This window comes from Necator americanus, chromosome I (assembly GCF_031761385.1).
Source record: "Necator americanus strain Aroian chromosome I, whole genome shotgun sequence".
NCBI classification, from domain to species: domain Eukaryota; kingdom Metazoa; phylum Nematoda; class Chromadorea; order Rhabditida; family Ancylostomatidae; genus Necator; species Necator americanus.
The window spans coordinates 23447815-23470496 of NC_087371.1; the positions used below are offsets into that span (position 1 = coordinate 23447815).

Consider the following 22682-nt stretch of genomic DNA (forward strand, 5'->3'; position numbering starts at 1 on the left):
GCGGCGGTCGTGAAACACAAATAGATTTCTGGATGTTACGCCGACGAGATCGCCGACTTCTGCAGGATTCAAAAGTCATCTCTACAGACCATGTCATTGCCCAGCACCATCTGCTCGTTATGGACTTGAAAATCTCCCGTCCAAGGAAGAGACATCCAAGAACTGAAACACAGCGCATCAAATGGTGGAATCTGAAGGATCGAAAGGAGATATTTTTTGCGTCCGTGGCTCCATCTGCACTTCCCCACCCTACTCGTAGTGTGGAGGAAATGTGGTCGTCTACTTCCAGCGTTATACGCTTGACCGCGGAGAACACTCTGGGAAAGACGACTCTAGGTAAGCCCAAAGTACAAAAGGCTACGTGGTTTTGGAACGAGGAAGTTCAGGCGGCAATTCGTGAGAAGAAGTCCAAGTATAAGCTCTGGTGTAGGACACGTCAGCCTGAAGATCTTACCTTTCTTATCTTACTCTTCTCTCGATCTTATCTTACCTGCTTACCTAGCTACGAAGAGGGAGGTTAAGAGGGCAGTCTGCAAGGCGAAGTCGGACGGCTACAAGACTGTGTACGACATGCTTGATACCAGAGAAGGCGAGCGGGCAGTGTATCGTTTAATCAGAGCGCGACATCGCTCAACGTTGGATATGAAACACATCAAGATCGTTAAGGGAGCTGAGTGGAGCCGTTCTGCGCCGCCCTGGTCAGATCCTGGAGAGGTGGCGAGAGTACTACAACCACTTGTATAACGAAGAGTTCTGTCATCCTCCCATCCCAACTGTCCCCAGCGTCGAGGGTCCTGTTCTACCAATTACTGTCGTCGAAGTCAGTGCTGCCCTCGCAAAAATGAAGTCGAACAAGCAACCGGTCCTGATGACATATCTGCTGATGTCTGGAAGCTGCTAGGAGATCGAGGGTCCGTGTGGCTCGCAACTCTATTTAACAAGATCGTTGCAGGAGGACGGACTCCAGACGTTTGGCAAACTTCCGTGACCGTGCCTGTCTGGAAAGGGAAAGGAAACATTGCTGTCTGCACCTCGTACAGGCCTATACGACTGTTGTGCCATACGATGAAGGTTTTTGAGTGTGTCCTGGAGGCTCGTCTGAGGAAAATTGTCAGCGTTTCACTCAACCAGTGCGGTTTTGTGAAGGACTGCAGCACTGTAGATGCTATCCATGCTGTCCGTATCCTTCTGGAGAAACATCGAGAGAAGAACCACAGTGTGCATCTTGCTTTTCTCGATCTCGAGAAAGGTTTCGACCGTGTCCCACATGGGCTGTAATGGATGTCCATGAGGTCGCATAGAGTGCCAGAAGAATATGTGCGCTGCTTTGAGGCGAAAGCTGCTTTGCTAGAACAAGCAGGCCATTCCCTGTACAAGTAGGGGTTCACCAGGGTTCATCCCTCTCACCCCTGCTGTTCATACTGTGCATGGACACGATAACGAAGGAAATCCAGAAGCAGCACCCGTGGACTCTACTCTTTGCCGATGATGTCATGCTCGCGTCGGAGTCTCGAGGTGATCTTCAGAAACAAGTACAGTCTTGGAAGGATCGGCTGCAGAAATATGGATTGCGCCTCAACACATCAAAAACTGAGTACATGGAGTGCGGACCAAGGATAGAGGATGGTTCAATTCGTGTCGATGGCACCCAATCAAACAAGGTGGACTGTTTCAAGTACTTTGGATCCAAAGTGACTTCCAAAGGCGACATTGATCAAGAAGGTCGAGCACGTGTTAATGCGGCATGGATGAAATGGAAAATGGCAACAGGCGTACTGTGCGACAAGAAAGTCCCTGTTCTACTGACGTCGAAGATCTACAGGACGGTTGTGCGTCCTGTTGCCCTTTACGGATGCAAGTGCTGCTTTGGAGATGCGGATGTTAAGGTGGACGATAGATATAGGTGTAACGCTAAAAGAGAAAGTATCCAACGACACTGTGCGCTCCATCTTCGGCGTCGTCCCGATAACTGAGAAGGTGAAGGAGGTCCGACTGAGATGGTTCGGTCACGTCTTGCGGCGAGAGGAAAATTCTGTTGCCAAAACCGCACTGAAGCTCGGCGTTTCAGGAGTGAGGCCGCGTGGGAGGCCAAAGATTCGCTGGTTAGTGAAGTTGGATATGATAGATGCACGTTTCTGTACGGCTGATGCAATGGATAGAACCAAATGGAAGACAAGAAGCAGAAAAGCGGACCCTGCAACAACGCGGGACAAACGCTAGGAAGAAGAAGAATATAGTCAACAAAATAATCAGTGACCTTCGCTCATCGACGTGGTGTACATAGACAGGCTACTACTGTTGATCTGTTTGGCAGATAACTTAAGCGACTGGTTATTTGAAAATTTGAAAGAAAGTTTAAAAGTACATTTAAAAGTTTAAGTAAAGTAAAAATTTGAAAGAAAAGTTCACAAGGCAAGGTAATGAACGACCATTATGTCTGTGATGTTAGGTAACTTTCAACGTTAACGTTATCGGATCCACAGAACAGGGAAATTTTTTAACATTCATTCCAAATCATCTACAGAAATAGTTTAACTTGGGTTGCTCCGACCATCACAAAGATTGAGTTTAGATGCGGTCATAGTATCTTCAACGTTTCATTCCGTTTACCGGGGATCCTCAAAATGTGTTCGATCCATCCGCAAGAGAAACGAAAGTTACAGTTGGCACATCTCACCTACTAGATGCTTGCTGAAAACTTCTCCGTCAAAAGTCCTACGAGCTCCGTCAGAAGCTCATAGGATGATGTCTGCCATTTCTTGAAAAAAAAGTAAAATACCTAGAATATATGTATAAGTTTGCTGTAGCAAAGTCGTCACTATTTTGACATACAGTGTTGATCGTAACGGTTGCCCTGGTAGGATTTTATTTTGGTGGAACTAACAGTACGATCCTTACTGTTCGTCTCAGTATTTGATTAGAGACCAATAACTTCGAAGACACTTCTGTCGGCTGTAGTGCTCTCTAATTGATACCTAGGAAGGATGTCCAGAATCCATAAGAATCTTCTCGAACGTAAATCGAACTGACTCTTTGGAACGATAGTTATAAACCAGACACTGATAAATTATTTAAAAAAAAGAATGGTGGAAAATATGAAAAACATGAAAACAGGAAAAAATAAAAAACAATACTTCTTCATTATAAAATTCTTGCAATCTTATATCATAGCTGTCGTATAACGCATTCCAAGGTAATTCGAAGGTAGAAATTTCAATGATATTCTTAATTTTTTCATGATTTCCTCATCTATCCTTCAAAATCCCCTTCCTCATTATTTGATAAAATTCCAAAATTGAGGAGAGGGAGAGACTCCCTTACAACCAAGAACTTGAAGAAACATTTGCACATTACAAGTTGTGGACTTGGCTCCTCTCTCTGTTTGACGATTCCCCCTTGCAGCATCGCAGTTACGTCAGCGCAGGTTGTTCCGACAACTGGCTTACTACGCCCTCTGACCATGTGATTTCGGCTCTTACAACGGGATTTCGTTTCAGAGTACATCTCTGCAAACCAAAGAATGTTACTGGGTTCTACTCTAATTGAAAAAAACGTTCAGAGAAAATTTCGATACTAGGTTCTTTCCATTAATCATTAGAGATACGGAAGTAGTTTACAACTGTGGCAGGGAATTCCCCCACTGTATATTTTAACCTCTTCCAACCTCTTAATCCACTAGTTTTTTTTTTCTAATTTTTTTTCGTATTCTTTGCATTCCTAAGAACTGTGTTCCGGCTCTTACCTGCATGCTTTTGAGAAATAATTACAGTTTTTCTTCAGCAGTGGATGTCGAAGGCCATTTTAAATCCACATGACTTAAAGTTTTTCTCATCATCCTTAATGTTGCTCAAATTTATTATACTTTTTTGATTCAGTAAAATTAGTAAAACATGCAACTGTAGGGAAGTTTAAGTGTTTGATAGCACTTTTCACATCTTCTTGGAAAGATTTTCGAAAAATTTTCCCAAACATTCTTACGCTTGAGTGAAATTGCGGACCTTTTCTCTGAAGAAATCGGCGTTTTTTGTGAGTCAAAGGAAACTTACAGATATAGTTACCATGTAATTTTTAAACTCTTGTTTTGCTTTGCAATCATTAGTTGGTATGTCTCACCAGGCAAATAAGTAAACAAATAAACATGGATCTTAGGGACGTGATATTTGCACCACATCCCGTATCCCACGTTCATGTGTATCGACCACTAGTGGCCACTATTGGGGCAGTCGCACTTAACCCTAGGAAATGAGGTTCACTTCTTTCAGAACAACAGAACAGGTCACTCCTTGGAACTATCCGAAACAAGGATTCGAAAATAAGAGCAAGGTTTGTACTTTATTGTTACGAATTGAACTGTCATAGCATCTGCATATTTTTTCTTTACACTGTTACACTTTCTTACAACGATCATGTTTGGAGTTGTAGCACACTTCACACCTGAAGAATGGACGTGAAGCAGGTTTTTTATTGTTGCTGTTTGTAACGAGTTGTTTGTCCGCCCCTAATGACAGTCCGTACGGACATTACAATGCGATTATGACGAGCACAACAGATTTTTTCTACTTTTCGCTAGGTTTTTTAGGTCTATCCCCTATCAGTACGAAGCACTTATACTTTATTTATGATTTTTTACGCAGACTGTTCGGAAAATAGACTTAGAATTCGTTTGTTAACGTCCTAGTAAAAGCTTAGTAAAGGCATTCATTCGACTATAAATAATTGATCCTTGAAAGCCCCTGGAAACTCGTGTAGGCCGAACGGACAACTTTTACACTTTATATGGTGATAGTGCGCAAAATTTCTTAGTCATGTGGCAGAAATCATAAAGTTTGCATAGTTTCTCCCCGCTCCTATTGTTTTCGTACCTGTAGTCCCGAAATTCTCATAGGAAAGGAGGAGTGCTAAATTTAAGGAACTGCTCAGGTAATGGGTTTACTGAAAGACTTGTCGCTTGAAAAGATCGGCTACATTTCTGTATTATTTAAAAACGTTTTTATAAATTAGAAAATAACCCAGAAAACGTGGAGAAACACGAAGTGTTTTAAAAAAGTTCATCATAACTATGTAGACCTGCCGCTAACCATAGTTTTCTCTCGAAACTTCGCTTATACTCATCGTTTTTGAAGAATTCATCTCCCTGTTCATGAACTTTTTACGGCGATAACCAAAAAGAAAATTCAACTGAACGATGGAATGATAGCACCTTGAAACTTCATATATTTGAGGAAATCAAAATGTTTGAATTATTTTGAACGCCTATGTTCCTCCTATTTTAAAACTGCAATCATCTAGATAGAAATTCCCGTGGAGAAACTCGTCGTACTCGTCTGTACAGGACAATCTTCGACGTATAATACTGTAAAACAATGGTATATTCGCAAATGTTTCCGTGGCTTTTTTCAAATTCCGTTCACTTTCCGTTCAGGATCGTGCATTCCTTTACTCTATCAATAGAGATTAGCCAACATTGACAAGCAGCCCGAAATCAATGGTTGCTCTTCACGAACTCACATGATCGGTCTTGTGTAAATACATGCAGAGGTTGTCGTCTAGAGACATCTTAAGACATGGCGTTGTCAACAGATCCTTAAAGTTCGTTCCAGAAAAAGGTAGAATAGTTCCTTACTTCATCGCAGCTATTCCTTTTCAGAAAGTGGCTGAATTTCCAAGCAAAAAAATTCATTCCTCGTTAAACTACCGCTGTGGAATTTTTACTTTTGAGTTATCAGTGGTTAGTATTCGATAAACAACTAAATTCCACTCCTCAAGCCAGCAAATCTTGGCAGAGAAACACTTTTAGAGGGATTCCTCTCCCGAAACATCCACTATCGCAAATAAATTGAAATTCACAAATTCATAAATATCGAACTGTGTATATGTGTAACCTTTCCCAATGAACCGTCCCACTTTTTTTAAATCAGAAAATATAAGATTTAAGGTTAATTGTTATGCATCCATATCTATATTTTATCATCTTCTCCACCTTATATTTTTAATTTACCTAAATTTCAACTTTGCAAAAAATTCACTCCAGTTTATTGGTTAGCCCTGGGAATGTTCTCAACTTCCTGGATCCTATGGCTGTTGTCCAGGATGTTTACAGCAGCGACGGAACCAGGATCAACAAAAATCGTTTGATCGTCTCATTTATTGTTTATGACAGCCGAAACACATATCTGACATTTTGAATCAATAATTTTAAGCTATTTTATGAGACGTCACACATGAAAACACACAAACATAACGATATGTTCCAGGATCTTCTCCAGGGACCTCAGCACACTTAATTGTACAAGAAAAAAAATCATGCAATTCTTCTCTGAAAGAGTTGTTGACTAAAAAGAGTACAAGAAAGAGGATTTATCACGCTGAATTCAGGATAAAAGAAGAACACAGGCTAAAAATACGCTGATGAATTGCTTCGTTTTTTCTCCTCGTATCTGTACATCAGCTCACTGCATCATCGTTGTTTAACTCGTGACAACCGATGTTTCGTGGAGTGAGAACACCTAAAATCATTGACATCTTCGAAAACTAGTTCTTCGCAACAATCAACACGAATCGTGACCAGAAATTCCTGGAAGTATGCGCTTCGCAATCCAGTCACTTCTGGACACGAAACGATTTCTTCAAGTTCTTCAAAATTCAAAACTATGTTAAGCACTTAGAATCCTAGTTCAAAAATATCACAAACAACATTTCTGTTTTTATACAGTTTTGTACCATTTACTGATGACAGAAAGAATCAAAGAAGTGTGTACCGTAAAGAGTTCTAAACGAAACCTAATATAGTAGGACTGTAGCGGAGTGAACACAAATGAGAAAAGTGTTCAAGAGTTCATAAACAGAAATTTGAACAAAAAAAAATTTAAAAAAGCATACACAAGTAATGGCAAAAGTAAAAATGGCATTATAATATAATTAATTAATTATAATTATAATCATATTAATTATAGGCATTATAATTGTTCAGCAAAAGTGAAAGAATGCATTGAAAAAAATGGAAGGATAAACTGCGCAGACATAAACTTTCATGGAGGATCCTGTTTGGATAAACACTGTTCCAGTTAGAGCCTACGTCATGAAAGGTTCTATGATGTATTTAATATTAGCTTCACGATAAGAAACAATGCTGATCAAACTCCATCGAATCCGTGTTGTTTGTAAACAAAAGAGCACCTGATTTCAAATTGTTTCGTCGTGAAATTTGAAACCTTAAACATGGAATGACGCAGGTTTTGAATGTGTATCTGTCTACTCGAGAAAATGTCCCTCTGTTCACAAGAAGTCTTGCATACCTCCATGTTACCCCGTAGATCTCCCCGAACCACAATGACAGTCATCAGTTGATTGAAGTATGCACAACGGTGTTGAGTGGGAATACGTAATGCAGTCGCAGTGAGGATTTCTTGGTAGAAAACCCATATCCTTGGACACTCAATTTATTTATTATTGGACAATGAAAGACTCAATTTACTCGCAGGGAGGAGAAATTTACTATGACTGCTTACATTCATTTCTGAACATTTGCAAAATTTTACATGTCGTCTTTAGTTCGAAAATAAAGAGCCCATTATCAACAGTTTGGCCAGTCTTAAGAAGAGTTTTCCGTGGATTCTATTCATTACTCTACTACATGAAAAATAGCATTGCAAAAAAAAATGAAAAAAAATGAAGAACGTGAAAATAGTATTGCTTTTGTGCAATACTATTTCCTATATCTCTGAAATAAGGGAGTCAGGAAAAATGTTCTATAGATGCTCAGAAATTATTGTTAGCAGTCAGCTCTGATATTTTTCTTCCATTTCTTCTTGAGAGGAAAGAGAAAAAATGTGAAATTATGGTTAGATTTTAAAAGTCGTAGAGTGCAGTATTCCACTTTGATGCCTGCTTACGCATATGTTCGGTAATGTCACGAAATTTTGCTTCGAAATTAAATTATGTTTTTTTAAAATTCTTTTTTTCTGCATACTCTCATTGTAATTATTGCACTCGGTCATCATATAAATACCTAATTGCAATACATAATTTACGCCCCCTCTATGTACTCCTCGGGACAAAGATAGACAAAAAAAATTATTTTAAAACATACTCTCATTTATTTACTACAGTCCGTCCCTCTTTTTGCTAGACGGTCAATTCTCTTCTTCCAAAATTTGGTTTCTAATCTATGGAGCTGAAAAAAAATCGCATTATTTCTAGGATGCGATTATTTTATGTTACAGCAACACGTCAGCATTGTGCTGATAACAAGGTAAATGGCAATTAAAAGAATTAATGTCAGAGTTGCTCGCTTATCTCCCTCCGGCTGCAGAGTCCGATGAGGAAAAATCGTTAAAGAACCACTCCTCAACTTTGCAGCAACGATATAAGTACTAATGACTTTACAACAATGGAGAATTTTCATGTTAATGAAGATAATGACAAATGACTAACCGTTCCAGAAATCAAAGTGTGAGCGTCAAAAGCAGGAAACACTCCTACGAACTGACTTCATAGTGATAAATTGTCATTTGCACAGGCTCGTGCTAATTTTCTTAACAAGCGAAAAAGAAAAATCCTTTCTAAAGGTTGTGTCGCGAGACTGATAGAAGAAAATAAGGCAGAGAAGTCTGCGTATGAGGTTGTGTGAGGTAGCAAACGCTCTGCATAGACGACCAATCGTTAGAAACTCTTCGCCCGATTTTCTCGAGAATGGAAAATGCTGCCAGATAAAAATTCTTTAGAACGTTTTTTTTTTGCTAGATATTCTCCTTATTTAAACTCTCAATAAAGATTTGAGGCAGGCGGACACAGTGCATTCAATGTTTCATAAAGGAAGCAGTGCAGGCTCAAGCAGGAAGCGAAACTTTCAATAATGTTTCTTATAAGAAATTGGCATAGGAATTCACACAATTTGCCCCTAATCGTTTATTCCCGTATACTTTTATTTGATTTTTTTTTTTCTATTTTTCTCATTCTGATTCAACAGACAGATAACAGATAGTTCTACTGGACACTTCTACATTATATTCATACATATACTCTTCTGATACTCTCTACCACACTCGAGACTCAATCTCTTTTTCGTAACTGTCTTGAAACAGTAACAGTTAACGTAACACACGTAAACGGGAACTATCAGCTCTATGTAGATCATAGGAGCCTAAGCGGCGATTTGTTTGTGCCTAATCGTTTAGTCCCGTATACTTTTATAGTGTATTATTATTTTTATTAAAGGTGTAGTGTAAAAGTATATAACAATTTGTAATACTTCATACATCCTTCACATAAAAATTAATATGAAAAGCTATGCACGAAATCTGGTTACTGTAGAGGTATGCACCTGGTAGTAATATAGTAATAGTATTAGCAAACATTACGCCCATTTCTTTTCGAGATGTTCTGCTGAAGAAAGAGTGAATGAAAAGTGAACGCAATGAAATCGTATTGCGAATAGACAGATCCAACGCTAATAGAACGTGATGAAAAAAGTTCCTTTTTTTTCTTCTTTTTTTGTTGTCTTTTCGAACACTGAGTCACTCAAGAGAATCTACCACTGTGTCAGCCAACTGGACAAGAAAGATTCTTATTACAAAATGGACGAACAACACATTTTTAGCTTTCTGAAGATGAGGCAACGATTCCAGAATAATAAAAAAAGTTAAATTAAATCTATTTTGGAAAATAAATCTACAATACTAGCCATCGGTGAGAAAAAATATTTCGATCTAATGATATTATTGATAAGTTTCCGAAATACGCACGAATAGGTTATCCAGATACTTTGCCCTGAATTCTACGTCTTACATCCAAAAGTTTCGTTAGATTCGTAGCTTGACGTACATTTTCACATTACAAGTTCTGGATTTAAAAAAAGAACTATTTAGGTCCTCTTAAACTCATACACACAGATTTTACTAGTCTCAGCATTAGCAGTAATCAGTAGTTGTATGTGATTGCGCTCGAGTACTTTGCTAAGGATGCAATTGTATCGAATGTATAACATGTAGATGTATCGGACGCAAACGCAACTCTCTAAATAGCTCTCAATATGCACGTACTGCACGTATTTGTGTCTAGTTACACAAATGCTGAGCTCGCTTAAACTACGAGAAGAGGAATGAAAAGAATTCATCTGTCGCAGAAAAAAAAATGAGACGTAAAAAAAGAGAGAGGGGAGGAGAAAGAAAAAGAAGACGAGAATGATCCCTTCAAGCTTGACCAGACTGCCATTATCTTTCGCCTAAGAAATCAGCGTGGAGTTGAGTCTAAGCAAAATTGAAAAAACTTACTCTAATGACAAATAACGGTTTTTTTTGCATATTTTGGAGAAATTAATTCCTTTACGGCTCACTACGGTAAGCTATAGGTCTTAAACATCTTTTTCATATGTGACCACTATCGTATTTCCACGAAAAAAAAACCGGTGAAAGAATAAAATCTACAAAATAAACAGAAAAGATATATGATAGTGGCAGTGAAAATAAATAGGAAATAGGAAATAAACAGATAAACAGGAAATAGAGCAACATACAACGGGAATGCTTGACGTTCATAGTTTGTATAAGTGAAAAATCCCTTCACGTTTAATTTTAGAAACCCATCATCGTTAAGGTACATCCATCTCGTCTGATATATTTACACAATCTCACAAAACAATGTCGCTATTGTAAACACTCGGTTACGATATCCATTCGAGTATCCGCAAGGTGGTCCCGTACACGTTCGCCTCACGCACTTCCCATTTTTAAAAAATAATCCAAATTTTTTCATTCTGTTGATGCCCATTCCGTTCTAAGAAGACATCCTGTGATATTGCGGTTAAAGTCGCCTTATCGTCGAATAAGGCTACAGAATTGCCTCGGTACTAATTGTGACTTCGGGGAAATCTCATTTTATACTCATTCATTTGAGTTTTACAACAGTCAATCCTATCACGTGTCAATAAACGATTAGATGAAAAGAAAGTGTCATTTGAGTGGGATAATTAAAGGGGGAAGGAGGCTGAAACCTGCATTTTTTTCTGAAATTCGAGCTAGTTAAGCTAGGTGTGTTTGAAGCGATGCGATGCGAATTCCCTACTTCGGTCACTACTGCTGTAAACCTGTCGTCATCACTTTTACCAACACGGGTCCGTTCTCCGACATCTCAAAGGACACAGCAAAAAGAATGTTTGAAGAGAGAATTTAAAGTAAAGTTGCGGACAAAACAAAGAATTCGTGACGATTGGTACCAGTTCCTAGGGTGACAGGTTTACAGCGATGCTCTGTCCACTACTTGTGCTTCTCGGTGAAAGAGCGCAGCACTTTTTGAATGTTATCCTCAAGGTCTTCGTCCAGCCCACTATGCTAAGATACTCCGAGAAAAGGCACAGTCGTTGTAGTGCTTACTTTCTCCTTCGCTCTTCTACATAACAAGATGAGAATTCAAGAAACCAGAAATACGCGCATGAAGGAATAATGAAAAGGAACATAACCTCTTACTAGCCTGTGTTTTTTTACTGATAAATCACCAATGGTTAGTAAAACTTCAAAAGAATAAAAAAAAATAACACTAAAACAGCTAAACAACTGAAACTGACATGTAAAACAGAAAAAAAAATCAGATCGACCGTGTTCTCTTATTTCTCTTCCCATCCCGTATGTGTATTTTCTTCATTTCTTCTTTTTTGCGTCTCCACCAGCCAAAAGTATCCATGTGAAGCTCAGAAGTCTGCACCTTATTCATGCGTGTTATTTGTTTTGTAAACCGTTTCCTCTTCTACCGATGTGAAGGTAAAAAAAAACGGTAAAAAAGGTAAAGTTGTTGGCTCCAGCGGCAACGAAGCAATTCTTCTGTTATATTCCACAGTTAGACGAAATTAATCCCAGTATCACAAGATGTCCATCAAATATTTGATGAGCATCGAGAAAATGCGGGAATTTGTAGGAACTATTTTTTTCCAACTGAGAGGCGCGTAAATTCTCTTAGAGTAACATCACTTGCTGGGTATTGTACGCATGTGAGATTCACGAGATTAATGAGATGAAATTCCCACTATTTTTTCATTATACGCTAGCAGCTTCAGGGTCAAATGCTGTAGAACCGAAGCTCGACGCTTTTCCGGAAAGGATAGTAGTTAAATTCGGCAAAAACCACCTCGTGTTTAATCGTGATCCAGTTGCGACAATGTGCAGCGTCATTTAATTAGTGCACTTCAAATTGTTGTTTAAAAAAAAGGATTCAACACTCAACCAACCAACACAACCACTCGAAAAATCATTCTTCGTTTCCGGACTTCGGAATTTTTTCGAGAAAAAAAACTCGATTGGCGGAAAGACCACTTTTTTCCAGCAGATCCAGATTGAGTGTTTTTCTACTTTTTTTATGGAAAAGGACGAACAATCTAAGAGAACAAAATGAAATTTTCCAGTTTGTTAGTCAGTTCGCAATTTTTTTCGTTAAGAATTAATTCAAATTAGAGCTTGATCTTTGATTAATATCTTAATTCTAAAGAAAAGGCGTTCAACTCCACATTCTAAGCAAAATATAGGAAAATTCGTAAACTTCATAGTTTCATGATTAGTAACACTTTCATGGATCTTCTAATGGAACCTACCAAGCCATACCCCAATTGTCCAGAAGGAGAAATTTCTTGATGATGGTGCAAATAACTTATTGAGCTGATGATGCGGCAATCAACATTGTCCCCACACTTTATAATACACCTGTTCTTCTTGAACACAAACGCTGACCTTTATAGTCAGCGTCGAATGCGTTCAAGCGGGTGAGCGCGACACGCTTCCGAATCGAAAAGAAGGAGGAAGTAAAGCGGAAGAGAGGGAGTGTGTGTTTCAAGCAGAAAATGTGTGTTGTGCGGCGGACGCGTCGCGTCCTGCCGGTCCAACATATTTGACGCAGACTGTATTTCTACCCTCTTCCTTGAGCTAAATGCAAGCAAAGAAATTCCCTGCTGTATCGTTTCATAAATCTCTACTGTGTGCAGCGGCTGTCGTAAATCCACGAAATAAATCCATAAGTATGAAACAATCACTCGCGCAACATCGTAGCCATTCTTGCGTTCGCACATGCGAAAACCTTGCGTTCTGCAATGTTGCATCTTGCAAATTAGTTTTACACTTCTGTACGTGTCCGTTGCAGAGGGGCAGACAAACGGACACGACAGTGTAAGGATTCATTTTCTGCGTGACTAAAAAGCGAACAGAGGCACAGCCCATCAGTCGTTATGTTCCCAGCACCCTCAAGCGTGCAGCAAACTGTAGTATTCTTAGTCTGTACTTACGTTAACGCTATTTGCTGAGATTTATGAGGTGAGTTCGAAGGAAAAACAATCCACATAGTTTTCGTCCGAACCAGCTGAGATCATGCATAGTCAGCTTACCGTTTGTTAGGGTCCCAAAGTACTTACATAATTCTTGACCAGTGTCTTTATTCAGCACTTTGTTAGTTAGATTGTAGAACCACCACTGAGCGAAAACGATGGGGTAGAAGACTAGAGCAACGAAAAAAAAAGTAGGAAACAACTGTTTCCAGACATTTTTCTTCGGAACTGCAATGAGCAGATCCGACAAGTCACATTGGCTCCGGTTTTTGGCCAGCAAGTTCTGTAAATTAGGTACCTTTCCTACACTTCGCTGTCTGATCAATCAGTGTTGTACAGTTTGGTGGGAACAATTTTGATGATCTCGTCGAACGACCGCTCCACCGCACCGCCAGCTATCAGTGCGCGACGTTCCGCATGACCCGTAACGCGCAATCACCACGGAGGTCACCGCACCATCGTGTGGTTTCGAGTGGTCCGCGCTCCCCACACCTCTGCCCGAAGCCACCTCGAGGCCCAACCGCGCTCTGCTTTGCTGCGCGGCAAGAAAAGCGGTCTGGGCGCCATCATGAAGTGGAGGTGTTTGCAGAGTGTTGACAGCTAGTGCTGCCCCCATGCGCCCTTCTGGATGCGCCGTCACCAGCGTGCACCGAAGATCTGCGCTCGAATAATGCCCGAGTTGAGTACTATGGGAGCCAGCCGCCGCCGTACGTCATCGTTGCCATTTCACTGCGTATCGAGCCGTGTGCCGAACGTGCGACACTCAGCCGAAGAACATTTGGTGCCGTTATCGATCGACGGCGGCGGCAGGACAGCGGAGGTCGAGTGACAGAGGTGGTGGTCCGTTCGAGCAGTCGTCGTCTCGCCGCGCAGATGAACAAATCCGAGTGAGTTCGAGCAGTAAGTCGTTGTTGTGTCGAATCGGGGAATGTTTGCACAGTGGGGAGGGTGGCGCGACCCTCGCCGACGACCCTCGTCGACCTGCGCATACTCTCCCTACGTAGCCTGCGGTTATGTCGGAGCTATCCGAGCCCAGATTCCCACGCTCCCGGATCTATCATGGGTATGTTTCAGTGAGGCTGTTCCCAATTCCTCTGACGATGTGCTGAAGCTGTTTTTATTGCCATAAGTGCGCGTAGAACGACTGTTCCCCGCATACACGTGCTTATCGATTGATCTCGTGAACGACGGCGATGCGCAGAGCGCCGTAGTGACTACCATAGAAAGGAAAATACGGATGCTTCTGTAATTGTTTGATCTCCTTGATTCATGCACTTCATGAGCACATTTCGGCTTAAAGTCCTTTGTAAATGTTCACAGTTGCCCTCGTAGTTCTTTGGAATACGGGAGGGTTGCCCCACTGTATAATTCTTTATAATTTTTGCTTGCGAGCGACTTCTTAACCAAGATCAGACGTCGTATCAGTTTCATTCAAGCGGAAATTTGCAAACTGGCAGTCATATCGTGAAATACTTAGTGATTTCTTCCTTCTTTTACTGGATTAATTTTTTAAAACAACTTTCGACGGTAGCAGTCAATGAATTCTCTCTTGTCTCAATTCTTTCTCAGTTCTAATTGAAATCCTTTGGGAAAGGATCTTTAAATAAAGGAAACCGATACTAACGTTCCATGTAAATCGGTTAAAGCTAGCTATGGTTTCTGAATTCTTGGTGGTAGCATAAAAACCCCCGTTAATCTTCTTTTTCCTCATGTTCTCTTCATTTTTTTTACAGATATAGGAAATAGGAGTCAATAGATTTCGTTGTAACAAGAGATGCTAGTTCATTGTTGCGCTGCTTTTTTTCTAATATTAATCTCTTCAGCAAGTATATCGATGTTTCCTGCGCAGGCACAAACAGATTCTATGCGTGCTCATTTGTAAGAAATCTACTTATTAGGTTTTCTCTCTCCATTTTGTGTGCTTTTTTATACTTCTTCCTTTGTTGTGCTTAGAGGCTTATTTTTCAAATTCTTCTGAAATATTATTTTGTCGTTCTATAACGTTTATATTATTGCTAGTGTTGAGGATCCATCCATCCATACTGTACGCTATTTGTATCGTTCCGTGACATTCTCAGTGAACAGATGAGGCGGACTTGCTCCACTTTCTACTTACCTACTTTTCTTCTGCGCACAAAAAATATCTTGACTTCTTCGCATTCCTGGAATTATAATTTTCTTGGCTGAGGACGGACCATTCTTTTTTTGTCAAGAATTATGTTGATGGATATCCGCAAATCCGCAGCGGATATCGGAAGTCATTCTTCAGTTGTAATTAACCGAATTGTATATCATTGTCATTGAAAAGAAAGGAAGAATAACGTTCGGAAATTTTGAAGCCCCTTATTTTTTTGTTTTTCTGCCTACATTATACACCATTCATTTAGATTTTCTTCTATTTCGTTCCTTTCTTTTTGTTTTCATTGGATTCTCTATCAATTTTTTGTCTGAAGAAGTTGAAGATGATTTCATGAAGTGCATGATCCCTTTTCGCTTTGATATATACTATCTGTTCTACCTTATGGTCAGGTGAATATTTAATTAATCGACCTCATTGTACGTTCACGTTCAAGTACGTTCTGTGCGCCTGGGAGGTTCAGCGATAGTGAATACTCCTCTATAAGCTCAATTGAATAATTTTCGCATTCAGATTATTAGTTAATGAACCCTGTTGTTGTATACTTAGTCATTTTAGCAATTCTCTTCAGTGGCTTCTTAATTTCTAATTAATTTCTTTTTACTAATTGATTTTTTTATTTGAAAGATGAAGAAACATACCGAGGCTATGTGTGAATATTTGGATATGTGCCCTCATTTCTTTCTTTATAACATAACTATGACATCAATGAGGCATTGCTTTAGTCCATCATACCTGGGCGTCGTTGCTTCATGGTATAGTCGTTGAAAGCCTTCTTAGGTTAAAGTATGCTGTAAACGGGGGAGTAGCTGTAGCAAAATACTCTTTGGTTTGTCATTCAGAATACTGAAGTGAAGTGTCGTTATATTGAATATGGCTTAGTTAAAATGCTGTTCAGCTACTACTCGGAGGAGAAGACATTCAGCGCGCCGTTCCCGAAATCTGGGAGGCATCCGCCAATTTCTCAGGCGAAGCTAAATGGCAAAGGTTTGAAGGTGAGCGAGCTTTTTGAAGCAAACGTTGCATCTGACGCCCGCTCACTACTGAGCGGGCGTCTTGGCTCCACCACTTGGCTGTTGTTCTATTCTTTAAAACTTGTGGGTGGCCTTCTTTTAGCGTAAACCTGATGAAGGTGAGTGCTAGCCCTTCGTCCTACTCATCACCATTGTGAAGTTGTTAACGAATTCCTCATCACTGCTGTTTTCTTTTTCAGGATCTTGATGACCATGATATTGACGGTTTGCTTTCAAATTTGAGCATAGACGAGCTTGAAGACCTCAACAATGATTTCGATCCTGACGTAAGTTTCACTCCTAAGTTGGGAATCTAACTTTTTCCATTTTGTTGAAGTATTTCCGTTGTTATAGTTTACTGTTCCAATTCTTTCTGTTTTCTAGTCTATTTTTTTAGCTTATATTTGTGAAAGTACTTATTTATCTGCTCTTTCTTTCGCCACGTATTTTCGAGCTACTGAGTTCCTCAGCGGCAACTACGGAGGAATTTGTTCTAATTTCTTACCCTTGTTCCATCACAATTCGTGAATGATTTGAATTTAAAGATTTTAGTTCTTTTAGATAAATCGCAAATGTTCGTTTATGTTAGCGCTTATAAAAATCCTCTTAGAGTAGCAATATCTCCATAACAACCCTTTCGAACATGTTGTAAGAATTGCTGTAAAATTCTGTGTTCGTTCAAGAGAAGATTCAATCGCAGTGGTAACCTCTAATTTAAAAAATATAAAGTTTGCACCTTTCAGAATCGGGAAGTTTTATTTGATACAAACATTTCATTATCCGCTTCCAAAACATGAAAAAGAGTTGGAAATTTACGCACATGTGTCTAGAAAAGTACTCACGTACTCCAGATTCCGCTAAAACGCTGTGAAGCGTCCAAGCTTTAAAAAATGGCGACATGGTTTCGTTTTCGGCTGAACTTATTAAATCATTCAGTCCTTTTTTTAAATGAAAGAGACTGCTTTTTTTCCTTCATATGAACAATCAATCCCTTTGAAAGTCCAGTAAACACTGTTCCAAAGGATCGCTTGAGTTGCCTTGTAGTCATATATGAATTGTTGAATATTTTTTGAAGAAAATCGGAGAGCGGAAGAGAACGACATCACTAAACCCATTGCCCACATGAGGTTTCTTGTTTTTCTCATCGTTTCCACATCTCTTCTATGTGTTTCCTAATTGCGCCTGAATTTATTCTTCTTCTGCTGCTGTAACAAGTTTAATTTCTAGAACTTGATAGAAATGATATTTGAAAAAAAAGAAACAAAGAAGGTATTCTCAGCAACAACTGACACCCATTATTTTATATTTAAATATCTACCAAATGACAAGCAGTTTGTTAATTTTTTACTTCTTTCAAAGAGCTGCCGTTTGTTATAGTTTAGTCCAGTAGGCAATGCATGCAGGATAGAATCGAACACTGCGATCGATGACGATCGGAAAAGTTTGCTATGTGCGATGGATTCAGAAATGTAAACAGTGCGCTAGACACAAATGGTCTCATGCGTTGGCTGAGCTGGAAATGCATCGCTGGGCAAACATTCGGAAAGAACATTTGAACATCGGATTTTGTGCGTGTGAGAAGTGCACAAGTTTCGTTTCTACAGGTTCCCGAAACGTTTAGGTTCACATTGTAAGAATGTAAAAAGTCAAGCGCTGAAACTAACATTGATACCCTCTTACAAACGTTTACTTATTTTTCGCGTCTCTTATCGAATTTACCTCTTTATCTACCTGACTGGACTTATTCTTTAAAATCCATTCGTCATTTTTCATAAGGAAAACCATTGGATTTAGGACTATCTCGGAAAAAAGAATCCGATTGCCTTCTTAAATTATGCCTTATTCGAAATTAAGGTCATATATTTTGCGTTATTAGGGATTAATTACATACGCCGAATTCTGCAAGTGTTATGCACGTAATCCACAAGCAGTAGAAATAGAAGTGGTTGTTCTCAATAATCGCAGTTAGCATGAAGGTTCAGTTGCGAAAAACCTAAAACGATTGTACAATTTGGTCTAACCAAGTGCACATGCAAAGTGCCAAGATATGGATACAGTATGGGAGTAGACAAAAGTGTATCCCAGTCATTTGGACTTGATTTTAAAAAGTCCTCCTTTCTTATTGGATATCGAATGTGCTCCATATTACAGTATACTGCTGGGAGATCCATGTTTTCTCCGTTCCGTTGTCTGTCAGTAACTTTTAACAGAAAAAAAGAGAAGAAAGATGAAGTCATGCATAGCCAAGTCGAAATTTCTGAGCGCGCCTTGCATATTCATTTATGGAGTAGGTTATATTCATGTTGTGTGATCTGATCAAAATAACACCCTTTACATTTTTAAATCGATATTCACTCCAACAAATGCTAAATCATTTATGGGTAAAATGTAATTTGGGGAAGGCACTCAGTGGTCACTCAGTTATTTCTCGAAGTAAGTAATCAAATCAATCGGGGCCCTAAGGCCTAAGCATTAATCTCAGAGGATCTATGACATGTAAACTAAAGTTACTAAAAGAAAAGGTAAGTTGGAAGTAAGACCGCCACTGAGTGCCCCCATTCAAATACACTTTTCCCATCATTTATGACTCAGTCTCTTTGCATCATTCTCTTTGCATTGAATTAAATATTGCTGTACAGCCAAATTAACCAAACGCAGCCTCTAAAAAAACTCCCACCGCAATCTCAAAAACTTGTTTGGAATTCCTGGGCTTCGAGACATATTCAGCGAGAGTCAAGTGCACAGGTATTGGCGCGGATGTACGTACATTTTTTCGTTGGATATTTGTTAGATTGATGCAAGTCTAGCTTGGGGTCTTTAAATCTCTCTCAATTTTTGATAACCTTTTGTTGGAACGGCGATTTATTCCGTTACATTGAAAAAAATAACTTCTAAAAGGGGAAATTTGCGTGGATATATTTAAAGGAAGGAATTATAAGTTATATATGTGGATTTTCTGAGTTCAATGTTGATAATGTTTGTGAAGTCTCCTCTGCTAATTCTCTATTTATTCTTCAGAATTCCATGCTACCGCCATCGCAGCGCTGTCGTGACCAAACCAATAAAACTCCCACTGGCCCATTCAAGAGAGATCATTTGCTGAAATTTCTTGAGGAACAGGCGAAAAACGAAAAGGATTGGGAAGATGTTGTCCCCTTTTCTCCTGGAATTAAGCGAGGTTGTTTTCTACTCCTGCTGTGGTTCTGAGAATGTTCATTTATGGACATTGAACTTTAGGCAAGGTCTGGGAGGGAGATAGTGGTCAAGAAGGTGGCGATGATGCTATTTCGGGAATCGCTGCAATGGAGATGCCAATTGAGCTTGACTTAGACGACGAAGAGGAAGAATTTGAGGCGGCCCTTGATCATGCTCCCGAAAGAGATCTTGTAGATCTAGCAGGAATACTTGGTAGGTATTTAGCAATAATCCTTGTCGAGTATCTAGGAACTTTATCGGAGGAGTCATTAGTGCGACCCCACATTTTGCAACAAGGAATTTGCAGGAATGCACAACATTTTGAACCAGCCACAGTACTATAACGCACTCAAAGGAAAGCAACAAGACGATTCCACGGGTACGACGTTTGCGGGTGTTATTCGAGGATATGAACCGAAGGAAACCCCAGATGAACCAGACAACGAAACAGATGTGGACGATTGCATTACGTGTGTTTTTGTTCTTCCTCTTTCCTAGCATCCTATTTGCTCTTTTATTTCTTTTGGTTTTGATCCATTTCATTTAGGCGGCTGGAGGAGAATGATGAGGATATGAAGGAAGTAAATATTAACAATATGAAGCGGGTTTCGAAGGTTTGTTTTTCTGCCGTTCTATTTTTCAAACTAATCCTTCTCTTAGCAGTTCATGTGTGCAAGTTCATTATCAGAATTTTTAAGGAAAGAATCAGGAAACTTATTACTGCCGCTTGTGCTAGTAAGCACATCACTAAGCTGAGTATGGCAAACACTGCGATATCGGACAGTGAAGCTCGGGTATTTCATTCTTACGAAATATATCTTAAACCATCTCGCAAATCTATTCATAATTATTTTTAGGGACTGCTCGAACTTCTTGAGACGTCACCATCCCTGAAGATTTTGAACATTGAATCGAACTTCATTACCCCTGAGTTACTAGCGAAACTTCTTCGAGCGACCCTCGTTACTCAATGTCTCACAGAATTTCGTGCGGAAAATCAGGTACGATGGCGCACCTTTCCTCTTCCTTGAATTATGAGGTTTAGAGCCAACTACAAATATTGCATTATCGCGGAGCGTGTTTATTTCTTCCGAGCTGCACTCTGTTAAGAAAAAACATACGTTGCTTCCATATTCTTCGGACAACGTTTTCTTGGTCTTCGTTACTCACTCCGTGTTGCTACTATTTTTATGATAGTAATTATAATTAATTGTATTGGTAAATAGTACATATTTATTATTGGTGGTGATCATACGACTATGATCAGAATACTTTTCTGCCGAGCTTACTCGATTTTAATTATCTACTTCTTCCTGCACATCTTTCATTTCTTATCACAGCTTCACTTCTGCCTTTGAAGTATCTCAAGCATGAGAAATAGCCCCACTAATAACTTTTTAGTGTCCCTTATGAGGGTGCATTTGTTTCGATGTTTGCTTCAAATTCATCCGTTTCGGGTAAGTGTGAGGTATTTTGCTAGATAGTGAAACTAATCGTGCATAAATATTAAACCCTTTTGTAATTTAGTGGAGTTGTTTACTTGAAATGCTCGGAAAAGCACTTCCACGCTACAGTTGCCGTTATTTTGCCCGACCGATTCTATATATCACGCTCCAGCACATAATTTTGAGCAATTGTCGCTCCTTCATCAGCGAAACTAATGTTTCACTGCGGTCGGACGGAAAATGATGGATTTTCTCGTCATGAATGGTGCAGTGAAAGTCGCTCCAACCCGCTCACTCACTTCCTTGAATTAAAGTCCTGGATTCCTTCACTTTGGTACAACAGCACTTTGTCATTAACATGTGTTGGAGAGCCAAACCCTCCTTATTCAGACTGCCTCATTCATAGGTTAACTTTGATGTTTACTGCCCATCTTCTCCTCCGCTACCACAAGATGATTTTCTGATATCCTCTTTGAAGTAGATGGTTTAGATGATGTTTAACTAGAATAGATCATTCTGTATCAGGCATATTCGAGAAATCTCCTTTTCTCTGGACGAAAAAAAGAGATATAATGCCTGTGTCATGGGTTTTTTATGCTTTACGTGTAAGAACCTAACAACTAAGAGTCCAGTAATGCAGAAAATCGTGGCTTCAAGAACTTATATTGTTATATCATTATTTGGGCACTTGTAGTTAATACTTTTGTAATGCTACTTTTATTGCTTATAAATTAGTGTAAATAATACTAAGACATATCTACTCTAGCTTTCTCCTCCAGTTTAAGTATCATTTTCACTGAAAATAAGCGTTTACGAAGGCTTTATTTTTGTGGGGTTTTCTTTATGCAGTTTCAGCGGAATGCTGTATACGTTTTCGATTATCACCACAGCTTGCACGCATTTTCGTGCAAAGTTAGTGAAAATCATGCCGAATTAATTCAGTTCAAATTTTTCCCTTTTTCTTTTTTCATTCCTTTTCATGTGCTAAGATGTTTAACTACAGCGCCAAGCAGTATTGGGAAACCAGATCGAAATGGATATGATGCTGTCAGTTGAAGAAAATCAGTCGCTCCTCCGAGTGGGTGTCGCCTTCCAGTCAATGGAAGCTCGTCATCGAGTTTCAGAAGCATTAGAAAAGAACTATGAACGAGGTAGGTGCACGAGCGTGTCTTCTTTATGTACTGTCATTTTCATTTTTTTGTCTTTCAGTAAGGTTGCGACGTTTGGGGAAGGAAGACTGATGAAATCTCTGTTTGGAATTATCGGTCTATGCTCTTTACGCCAGAATACAAGTGATGTGATCTGCCACCGGCCGCCCCTTTCATGTAGTTCTTTGTCTTCACGTGTACATTAGTCAAGGTATAGATATAGAGCAGTCCCAGTGTCGCGCTTGACCTTTCTAGATAAGTTCTCTTCCAATTTTTGTGATCAGGTTCAACTGCTGATTTATGTGTGCTCCATCTACCCTTGAGATGCTTTACTCGCCTTAGTAAAATGTAGTATATCAGAGCTTCCGCTGTTGTTCTTCTCTTTTCACCGTTGTATTTCTAAATTCTCTTTGATTCATGTTATGTGCAATCCGTTCAAGTCAA

The 22682-nt window shown here is 39.5% G+C and overlaps 3 protein-coding genes across 5 annotated transcripts; all 3 read left to right on the plus strand.

The window, feature by feature from the left end:
- Positions 1-32: 32 nt before the first annotated feature.
- On the plus strand, positions 33-1278 carry RB195_006614 (uncharacterized protein; the record flags this gene model as incomplete). 2 transcript variants are annotated; one of them, XM_064179799.1, is made up of 4 exons in its annotated part: positions 33-336; positions 431-602; positions 667-791; positions 953-1278. In XM_064179799.1, the coding sequence occupies 4 exons, from the start codon at positions 33-35 to the stop codon at positions 1276-1278; spliced, it is 927 nt and encodes a 308-aa protein (XP_064036727.1). The 2 variants fall into 2 exon arrangements, with proteins under 2 accessions (XP_064036727.1, XP_064036728.1); XM_064179798.1 differs by lacking the exons at positions 431-602; positions 667-791 and having other exon boundaries at positions 120-336.
- Positions 1279-1427: 149 nt separating this feature from the next.
- RB195_006615 (uncharacterized protein) lies at positions 1428-1973 on the plus strand (the record flags this gene model as incomplete). Its single annotated transcript, XM_064179800.1, has 1 exon — positions 1428-1973. The coding sequence occupies one exon, from the start codon at positions 1428-1430 to the stop codon at positions 1971-1973; it is 546 nt and encodes a 181-aa protein (XP_064036729.1).
- Positions 1974-8200: 6227 nt separating this feature from the next.
- On the plus strand, positions 8201-22331 carry RB195_006616 (uncharacterized protein; the record flags this gene model as incomplete). 2 transcript variants are annotated; one of them, XM_064179802.1, is made up of 12 exons in its annotated part: positions 8201-8251; positions 13901-14187; positions 16336-16432; positions 16651-16737; positions 19469-19628; positions 19688-19858; positions 19953-20115; positions 20193-20259; positions 20344-20439; positions 20503-20646; positions 22094-22241; positions 22300-22331. In XM_064179802.1, 12 exons carry the CDS (start codon positions 8201-8203, stop codon positions 22329-22331), a joined length of 1503 nt encoding a protein of 500 aa, XP_064036730.1. The 2 variants fall into 2 exon arrangements, with proteins under 2 accessions (XP_064036730.1, XP_064036731.1); XM_064179801.1 differs by lacking the exons at positions 8201-8251; positions 13901-14187 and adding an exon at positions 11241-11306 and having other exon boundaries at positions 16280-16432.
- Between the last annotated feature and the right edge of the window lie 351 nt (positions 22332-22682).